This window comes from Impatiens glandulifera, chromosome 1, assembly GCF_907164915.1.
Source record: "Impatiens glandulifera chromosome 1, dImpGla2.1, whole genome shotgun sequence".
NCBI lineage: Eukaryota > Viridiplantae > Streptophyta > Magnoliopsida > Ericales > Balsaminaceae > Impatiens > Impatiens glandulifera.
In genome coordinates, this window is record NC_061862.1 from 73,438,107 (window position 1) to 73,449,700 (window position 11,594).

Genomic DNA, 11,594 nt, shown 5'->3' on the forward strand with positions numbered 1-11,594 from the left:
TAAGAGAGAGTTTGTAATCTAAGATTATTAAATATCTAATATTATTTATAAGTAAAAAGAATATTTGGGTGGAGAAAATAAAAAGTCTAATTTAATTTTTCAAAGGTTTTATAATTAATATTCTCATTAATGAGAATTCATGTTATTGGAGGTTTTATAATTAATATTTTATTATACGTTTTTTTTGTTAAAAGTTTTATAATTAATATTTAATGAAAAATTTAAATTAATATTAATATAATTTAATTAAGAAAAATAGAGTAGAAGATAAGTAACGGTAAATTATAATGAATTTTTATTGTTAATTTAATAAATTATTTAAATAAATATTTATTAATATATGATGAATTTGTATATAAACCTTCATATTAATATATTAAGCATTATTATATATATTGTTATTATTAAATATAAAAATAAATATGTTAGGTAATATTATATATTTTAATATAAAAATTATTGATATAAAAATATTTTATATTATTAGTGTGAAAAAAAATATAAATATATATAGTAAGAAGAGAAAAAAATAATGAAATATATATATATTAATTTTTTTTTTTATATATATAAATATGTATATATATATTAGGAGAGAGAAAATAATTAAGATTAATAAATTAGGGAAGAAAAATTACCTTAATTATGGATGATTATGGAAAGAGCGTGTATTACACCTACAACATTTTAAATTAAGCGTCATTGTCATTAGATATATATATATATATAAATATAATTTAATTAAGAAAAATAGAGTAGAAGATAAGTAACTGTAAATTATAATGAATTTTTATTGTTAATTTAATAAATCATATAAATAAATATTTATTAATATAGGATGAATTTGTATATAAACCTTCGTATTAATACATTAAGCATTATATATTTATTATTAAATATAAAAATAAATATGTTATGTAATATTATATATTTTAATATAAAAAATATTGATAAAAAAATATTTTATATTATTATTGTGAAAAAAAATATAAATATATATAGTAAGAAGAGAAAAAAATACTGAAATATATATATATTAGAAAAGAAATTTATATATATAAATATGTATATATATTAGGAGAGAGAAAATAATTAAGATTAATAAATTAGGGAAGAGAAATTACCTGATTTGTGTATGATTATGGAAAAAACTTGTATTATACCTACAACATTTTAAATTAGGGAAGAGAAATTACCTGATTTGTGGATTATTGTCAAACCTTCTCCCTTTCAAAGATGCAATCTTTATGGTTGTTATCTGAAACTTTACACACATTTTCCAATATAATTCATTATAATTGGCCAGGATGTGTATGATTATGGAAAAAACTTGTATTACACCTACAATATTTTAAATTAGGGAAGAGAAATTACCTGATTTGTGGATTATTGCCAAACCTTCTCCCTTTCAAAGATGCAATCTTTATGGTTGTTATCTGAAACTTTACACGCATTTTCCAATATAATTCATTATAATTGGCCAAAATCGGAGGACTCCAATCGTGCTCAACAAATATCTCCCCTCCCTATATCTGCTTTAACCATGCAAACAAAATTTTTAAGAAAAAAAAGTAAGAGAGAGGAGGGAGAAAATGTTAGTACGTTTGTGAATATCTAATATTATTTATACCTAAAAAGAATATTTAGGTGGAGAAAATGAAAAGTCTAATTTAATTAGTTTAATTGCAAAGGTTTTATAATTAATATTCTAATTAATGAGAATTCATGTTATTGGAGGTTTTATAATTAATATTTTATTATACGGTTTTTTTTTTGTTAAAAGTTTTATAATTAATATTTAATGAAAAATTTGAATTAATATTAATATAATTTAATTAAGAAAAATAGAGTAGAAGATAAGTAACGGTAAATTATAATGAATTTTTATTGTTAATTTAATAAATTATTTAAATAAATATTTATTAATATATGATAAATTTGTATATAAACCTTCATATTAATACATTAAGCATTATTATATATATTGTTATTATTAAATATAAAAATAAATATGGTAGGTAATATTATATATTTTAATATAAAATTTATTGATAAAAAAATATTTTATATTATTAGTGTGAAAAAAATATAAATATATATAGTAAGAAGAGAAAAAAATAATGAAATATATATATATTAAAAAAGAAATTTATATATATAAATATGTATATATATATTAGGAGAGAGAAAATAATTAAGATTAATAAATTAGGAAAGAGAAATTACCTGGATGATTATGGAAAGAGCGTGTATTACACCTACAACATTTTAAATTAAGCGTCATTAGATATATATAGATTATTATTATATTAAAATTGTTTGACCTCGAGAAAATCGAGAGAGTACCGGAAATTCATTAACGAATAGTTTTTTTTATTGGATGTTGATAAACATTTTGTTTATCATTGTTCTTTTTTTCTTTGATCATCCTTCTTTTGTTTTGATTAGTTTAATGTGTTTTGATCCACTAGTTTTGTCTCTCCTTTTTTTAAATTAAAATTCATTTATGTTTAGGATATGTTTGGTTAGTGGTAGAGAGGGTATTACATTATTGTGTATAGTATAAACATAATTGATAGTTTATATTATAATTAATTTTTTATATGTTAATTAAATTTACATTAATTATTAAATAATAGTACACTAATTTATAATAATAAACAATATTATTTATAATATAAGTAAATATAAAATAATAATAATAATAATAATAATTAACATTTTAAATTAATATTTATACAACTTATACTATATTCTTAAACTATATATCAAACACAAAATTATAAGCCATATAAACCTATACAATTTCTTATAATTCATATCAAACATCAATAACCTATATAATTTATACTACCCTATATTATTTAAACCTCGTTACAATTTATACCTCTATACAACTTACACCTTATATAATTTGTACCACGTACAAAACGCTACCTAAAACAACAATCTAATCCGTTTCACAAGAATTAATTTTAACAACCTATCAATGATTTGGGAACAAATAAATATATAGAAAAATAAATATTTGTTTATTTTAGTACATGTGAGTTGACATAATTATTTAGATGTTATGTATGAGTACAAGATCAAGATCGGCCATAATAACTAAAATATTAGTAGATTCCATTAATTATTTAGTATTTTAGTTCATATTTAATAAAAGAATAATGATAGGGTGAGCCAAAGTTTTACAGCGAAGGAAGTGAAAGGGTGAATAGGTTGGATGACTAAACATAATTTAAAATGTTTATATTTATCTCTTTCCTATTCATTAATAATTTCTCTTACTTCTCTTTATTAATAATTTATTTTTTATCTATTCAATCTTTATTAATAATTTATTTCAAATATTAATTTAATAAGAATAATAATAATCAAATAACAAAATATATATTTTCAAATATATATTATATTTAATAAATATATATAAAAATTCTTAATTTATTTTAATTAATTATTTCTCCCCTTTATTCACTTTAATTTCTTTTCATATTTTTTTTTCTTACCTTTTATCCATTAACTCAAAAAGTTATATTCTCTCCTATGTTTTTTCTTTTTATTTAAATTAAATATTAATAGTCGATAATTTAAGTTATATTTATTTTAAGAAAAAAATCTTATTTTTTCTATTATAACTTATTTTAAAAATAAATAAATAAATTATTAACCCATATATATATATATATATTAATTAGAGGAGAGAAATAATTAATTAAAAAAATGAGAAATGATTAGGTGATGGAATTTGGTGAGAGAATGAATTGGCATAATCTTATTCACTAAAAAAATCAAATAATTTCTCTCTTTTCTCCCACTTTTACATTTTCCAAACCAAAAGGTGAAATGAAGGTGATGTCAAGTCATTCCCTTATCAAATTCCCTCACCAAATTCCCTCTCTCTATCACTTCTCTTAAAAAAAATTAAGAATTTTTATATTTATTTTTTTTATTCTCTTAAATATATATTTATCAAATATAATATATATTTGAATATATATATTTTGTTATTTATTTATTTGATTTATTTTTGTTTTTATTATTATTCTAAATTTTTTATAAATAAATAAGTTAAATAATAAAATATATAAATATATATTTATAAATTAATAAAATAAATAAATTATTAATAAAAATTGAAAACATAAAAAATAAATTATTAATAAAGAGAAGAGGGAAATTATTAATAAATAAGAAAGATGAATAAATATTTTGAAATAGGTTTAGTCACCTCATCCTTTCACATCACACATTCACTTTAAATCTTTAGTTCTTTATCATTACTCTTAGTAAAAATATTTAGTTTCCGTCTATATAAGAAAACAAAATGGAACTGAAAATAAAATTATAATCAATCCCTATTCAATCTAAAATACAATAATTAATTAATTAATCTTGTTTAATTAATCATTTTGGAAATTATTGGTGATCGTAAATTATGAATTATGATTTTATTATATACAAAGCCTAATTCAAACCAGGTGGATCTGTTTCAACCTATCCAAAATAATAAATAATATATATTTTTTTATTTTTATTCACTATTTGATTTTTAAATAAAAAAACTCACATTTACCACTCATTTTATTAATGACTTTTTCTTTATTTTCTCAAGTTCACTTTATTTTATTTTTTTTCAAACCCGCATCTCTTATTATTTGATCTGTGTTTATTAAAACCTAAACTAGTACCATAATCTCGTGCTTATTAAAACCTAAATTAGTACCATAATCTCGTCAATTCTTTTTAAAATTTGAGAAGAAAATAAGAAAGGAACAAAAGTGTATAGGATAATGTGACATCAAAATTTAATGTGAAAGATAATTACAAAATTTTCAATACACTCAAACAATTGCTACACTCTTTCTTGTTAATATTTTTTTTATCACTCTCAATCGTTTATCTTCAAATTCATCAATTATATAATAATAAATTCTGGTTTAAGTTTACATAAAGCTAAATAAAAATTGCAGGACCTGGTTGTTCTTCTCTTGCATTTGGAGCCATGACAGAACTAGGAGCTTTCCGTGTTCACAGTGATGGAAAAACTCTGTTTTACAACAAATTCGCATGGAATAAAGGTATTTATATATATATATATATATATATATATATATATATATATATATATATATATATATATATGATCAATCATCTCTTTCGTTCTTCAGATTTCATATTTCAGATCCATTACAGATTATATAATACATTGTTTGTTTCTTCACAGTCGCAAACGTCCTGTTTTTGGAATCCCCAACCGGAGTAGGTTTTTCATACTCAAACACAACATCAGATTACTCAGTAGTAGGCGATACAAAAACCGCGCACGACAATTACATCTTCTTATTGAATTGGCTTGAAAGATTTCCCGAGTATAAATCCAGAGATTTCTACATCTCTGGCGAGAGTTACGCCGGACATTACGTTCCTCAACTTGCATACACCATTTTTCAACAAAACAAATCTGCAAAGAAGAATCGCTTTATAAACTTCAAAGGATTAATGGTCAGTTTTATCAATTTCAATTCAATTCAATTCATCTGTAAGACTGTAACTGAATCGAATATGTGTTTTGAATGAAGATTGGAAATGCTGCGATTAATGAAGCGACAGATAGCGCTGGGATGTACGATTATTTCGCATCTCATGCACTAATTTCTGATGAACTTGGAAAGCAAATTAGGAAAACCTGCAATTTCTCAGCAGATGAAGTCAGTATTGAATGCAAAAAGCATGTAGATGCATCCGATGCCAATACTTTTTCTGTTGACGGTCTTAATATCTACAACATTTACGCTCCAATCTGCAAAAATTCTCAAATCACTCTATTTCCTAAGAAAACCTCTGTAAGTCGTCCAAATTCTCGTTTCCAATTCAAAATCGAGGGGACGACAATAAGTCGAATCGGAAATTTTGAAATAATATTTATAATTGTGGAATGCAGATAAGGAATATTGATCCTTGCATTGACCAATATACGTATACTTATCTGAATAGTCCACATGTCCAAAAAGCCCTCCATGCTAATGTCACTAACCTAACTTATGATTGGGAACCATGCAGGTAAATTATAAATTTTGTTATTTTATTTTTAATATTCCCTTCAAACATTTTTATTTTAAAACTTCCTTATATATTAAAAATAAAAAAGATCGTTTAAAATTATTATGGTAAACGACAGCGATGTGCTGCACTATAATAACCCTAAGGATTATGTATCAACTGTAATTCCTGAGTTAAGAGAGCTAATGGCCGGCGGAATTCGCATATGGATCTTCAGGTAATACTTTTAAACCTAGCTTGTTTGATATTGGTTTATTTGAAAATTTTATATTTTGTAATACAGTGGGGACGTAGATGGAAGGGTACCCGTTACTTCAAGTGAATACTCTATTGCTTCAATGAAACGACCCATCAAGAATGAATGGCGTCCTTGGGTATTCAACCAAGAGGTATTAATATTATTATTATTATTAATTAATTGTTAATAATTAATTTAAATATATATATATATAGGTTGGTGGGTATGTTCAAGTTTATAAAGGAGATTTGACATTTGCAACGGTTAGAGGAGCAGGACATGAGGTGCCAAGTTATGAGCCTGCAAGAGCTCTTACTCTAATTGCTTCATTCCTCAAGGGAAAACCTCTTCCAGCTTTCCAAGATCAAAATTAAATAATAATAATTAAATAAATATTATTATTATTATTTATTATTATTATAGTTCTATATTGGGAGAGGTTGATGATGAAGTGTTTGTTATTCTATTACTTTTCTATATAGATGTATCAATTAATTTTAGTTTCAATAAAACTTATTTATTTACTTATTAATAAGGGTCACATATACTATTTTTATTTATACAAGTTATCAAGAGTGTGATCTTTCTTTGATTGGTAGAATAATTTAAATGAATTGGGAATATGACATTAAGTGATTAAAGTATAATAAATCAAACAACTTTTGTACAAATTAAATCGGATAAATATTTTCTTTTTTGTTTGAGCTGTTTTAGATGGATATAAAATTTGAGAAAAAATAGTATATTCTTGTAAATAGAAACTCTCAAAATTTTTCATTTTCAAATCGATTTGTATTCAACTCCTAATTTGAATGATTTCTAACAAATATCATGGTTGCTTTTTTATAATTAAATCATAGTCAAAAAATTATTTTATCATTGTATATTAATATTTTAAAAATATTTTTATAGAAAAAATCCACATATTCAAAAATCATTAACTTAATATTTTATAAATAAATTAAAGTTTATTTAAATAAGCCCAATCCGACCCACTAAGTTTAGTATTATTCTATCATATTCACATAAGAAAATAATAATGTTTATCAGTGGATTTTTTAAATAAACTTTGGTTTATTTAAAATAATATTGGATTGTGAGTTTCTTTTGGGTAATTTTTGAAGAGCTTGTTTGATGTTTGGTTATTTAAGAATAATATTTTTTTTTTTATAAAATTTTTGTTTATGTAAAAATTAAAAAAAAACTAGTTTTTAAAAAGGCTATTTATTTAATTGCTTTTTACAATAATTAATAAAATATTTAAATAATGAGATGTTTAGTATTTTATATATTTAAAAGGACAATTTGATTGATAAAAAGATGTAAGATTGAATGTTTGGATTTTTTTTTTGTTTTGTAAAATCCCATTAAAAACTAATATGAAACCTTGAGCTTATATCATTTAGAAATTTTAAAATTTTATATAAAAAAAATTAATATCTAATTTGATATCCTCTCATCAATCAAATTATACTTTCCAATATAAATAATACTAAAGATAAATATATAGAGCAGAAAAAATCTTGACAAAAATATGTAGAAAATAATGCGTCATGTTCTAATTGGTTTAAAATTTTTAATAATTCTTTCTCTTATTAAAACCTTAAAATATGACACAACATTCTCTACAAATTCTTGTTAAGATTTTTTTCGATCTCTATCATTATTCAATACCAAAATATCAACTTTTACATATATTATAATTTAATTATTAATTTATGAGTATGAGATACCAAATGTAAAGATAATAATGCAATTAGCCATTTAAAAATTAATTTTTACAACAAATCACTTTTTTTTACATAGAAAACTTGTTTTATTCTCAAATAATTAATATCAAAAAGATCAAACTCTAAAATCTATTAAAATATAATAATAAAATATTTAAAAAATAACAATTATTTTAATTAATAAATTAAATAATTTGATTAATGAAAGTAAAAAAAAAATAATTAAAAAACGGTTAATTATTATTTGATTATATTTAATTTATAAATATTTTTGGTATCTATATCTATATGATATCTATATGTGGGGCAATAAAAAAAAAAGGTAAAAAGAGAAAGGGGTATATAATTATTTACCATGTAATAACAATGCAAGGATATTGAAAAATTGAGAAAAATAAAATAGAAAATTAAAAGTCAAGTTCACTGAGGGTTTAAGGATTAATTCGATACTACTAATATATGTAGTGTTTGTATTTCACTCATGAAGTGATACCTATACACAAAAATGAAACATCATTTCTTTTATTTGTTGAATTTTTTTATCTTTGTACATGTGACACTTTTTTAATGGATACAATACTACACGTATTGATAACATTGTTATCTCGATGCTACCATACAGGTAATGCATGTATTTCACTCATAAAATGACACACATATACACAAAAGTGAAGTATCACCTTCATTAATTCGATGCTACCAATACATGTAGTGCATGTATGTCACTCATTAAGTGACACTTATACACAAAAGTGAAGCATCACCTCCCTAATTTGTTAATTTTTTCTCTTTATACATGTGCACTTTCTTAATGGATAAAGACACTATATGTATTGATAACATTGTTATTTCGATGCTACCCATACATGCAGAGTGTGTATTCCACTAATAAAATGACACCTATACACAATAGTGAAGGATTACCCTCCTTATTTGTTAATTTTTTCTCTTTGTACAAGTGGTGGTGCCTTAATGGCAGGGCCGACCCTGGGGTAAGGCAACCAATGCACTTGCTTGCATAGGGTCCCCCACTTTATAGGGCCCCCATTTTTTTATATTTAATAATATTATATTATTAATATTATTTTTTCCTTTTTTTTCTCCTTTAATATTAAATATATATTATAAAAATAACTTTTTTTTATCTCTTTATATTAATTATTTATATTTTATTTTATTAATTAAAATTTAAAAAAATTACTATTTTAAGGCCCCAAAATTTAAACAGCCCTGCTTAATGGATACAGGTATTGCCTCTTATAAGTAGCATCAACTAACCTTGGTAATAAAATTATAAATAATTAACCTCTAATTTTTATTTACATAATAAGACCTATAAAGATAATATATATATATATATATATATATATATATATATATATATATATATATATATATATATATATATATATATATATATATTTTTTTTTTTTTTATAACAGTTGAGACAACTCAAATATATATTCTCTAAATTAAGATTCATTTTTATTTTCGAATAAAACTCTCACAAATTGATTGTGTATAATTTTTGTACTATTTTAGTTTTCAACAATTTTTTCGATTAAAGAATATATATATATATATATTCGTTATGGACGGTATAATACAAATAATGAATGATATGTTCGTTACTTATAATTAAACATGTTCTTTATAACAATTATTATATAAGATTTAATTTGTTTTCAATTTGAAGGACGTTATAGTACATATTTCCTTAAAGGAGTCCGACCTTGTTTCAATATATATTTATTTCTTATTCATCTCCATTTTCAATATTTGGGTGTATTATAAATTTCTATAGAATTGTCTATCCAAATGTATTAGATAAGTTATTTATAATAAAGATTTCATTATATCAATCATCAAATCAAATCAAAACTCCATACTTTATCTCTTACTTAAAATATTAAATATCTTGAATTTCATTTAAAAAAAATCAATAATTCAAAGGGATATGAATAAATAATACCTAGCATAAATCCATAATAATGGACATAAAATTGAATGTTGGATATTGATTTTATGTTAAATATTATATTTTAAGTGTGAAAGTAATTAGTTATTTCAAAATTAAATTTTGCACAAATTAAATAAATAAATAAATTTAGAATACTTAATATGTAAATTAATATATATATATATATATTAATTAATATAGAAAAAGTAATTATACAAATTATTTTGTTAAGAGTCATGTTGTATTTTGTTTGATTTTTTTATATATTAAAATTCTCTAATTTAAGGAGGTCATTAATAAACAAAATAATTCTAAATAACTCCATAATAGAATAGGAATCATTCAAGTTAAATAATATGCAGGCAAAATCGAATTTACTTAAAATAGTTGGATAAGTATGAATTTATAAATTTCAAGTTTGATTAAAATTGTTATATTAATATATTATTATAATATATATATAATTAAATATAAAATTATTTTAAAAACAATAACAAACTAATAACACTAAGAAGTCATAATTATAAAATTAATTATATTAATTTAATTATTTGAATAAATAAAATATTTTTAATATGTAAATATAAATTTACTTTTTTTTCTATAAAATAGTATAAAAACTTAAAATTCAAATGATTTATAAACTTATAAAATCTTAAAATCATAAATTTTAAATAATAATAATTTATTTAGTTTACAATTATATTTAAATTTATGCTTCTTTATAATTGTAAAATTTTAAGTTTGAATTAAAATTTTAATTATATTAATCTAAAGGACTATAAATTTTAAATGTACATATAGAGAAAGGGTGCTTTGGTTTGTAGTTTGGTTGGTGGTAAAAAAAGGTACTACACACTATTAGTATAGTATAGTGTTTTAAAATGGTGTTTTTACATTTTTACTATTTGTATAAATTTATACCCATATAAAATTTATACCTCATATTTGGGGATGGTTTTCCAATGTAACATTGTTTGGCGTTCACTTTCCCAAACTAACCTAATTTATTCATTCATTCCCAAACTAACCTAGTTTACTATTCAAACTCAGTTTTTTTTATTTCTTTTTTTTTTACATTTAAAATTCATTATATATAAATTAAATTATTTATATTTTAATATATATTTAAAATTATTATTTATATAAATTAAATTATTTATATTTTGATATATATTTTAAATTAGTAATTTTATAAATTTGATTATTTATATTTTGATATATAATTTAAATTTAATTATTTTTTATAAATTTAATTATTTATATTTTAATAAATATATATATATATTTACATTTCAATTATTATTTATATAGTGTAATAAATATTCCCTTTAGCATTATAATAAATAATTGATAAATATTAATAAATTTAAAATATTTTAACCATAACAATATAATAATTAAATATTCATAAAAACGTTTTAAATTATCAATTATTTATTAAATATAATAACATTTTTAATTAAATATAATAACAAGATTACCATATTTTAACCATAAAAATATATAAAATATGGTAATCTTGTTATTATATTTAATAAATAATTGATTAATTAAAAAATATTTTTATGAATATTTAATTATTATATTATTATGGTTAAAA

The 11,594-nt window shown here is 20.9% G+C and overlaps 1 protein-coding gene across 1 annotated transcript; it reads left to right on the forward strand.

Annotated features, from left to right (window-relative positions):
* The first annotated feature begins 5,005 nt into the window (after nt 1–5,005).
* On the forward strand, nt 5,006–6,708 carry LOC124932275 (serine carboxypeptidase-like 40). The gene is made up of 7 exons (XM_047472893.1): nt 5,006–5,081; nt 5,228–5,505; nt 5,583–5,846; nt 5,945–6,063; nt 6,182–6,280; nt 6,347–6,452; nt 6,517–6,708. The coding sequence occupies exons 1-7, from the start codon at nt 5,006–5,008 to the stop codon at nt 6,673–6,675; spliced, it is 1,101 nt and encodes a 366-aa protein (XP_047328849.1). The 3' UTR covers nt 6,676–6,708.
* The last annotated feature ends 4,886 nt before the right edge of the window (nt 6,709–11,594 follow it).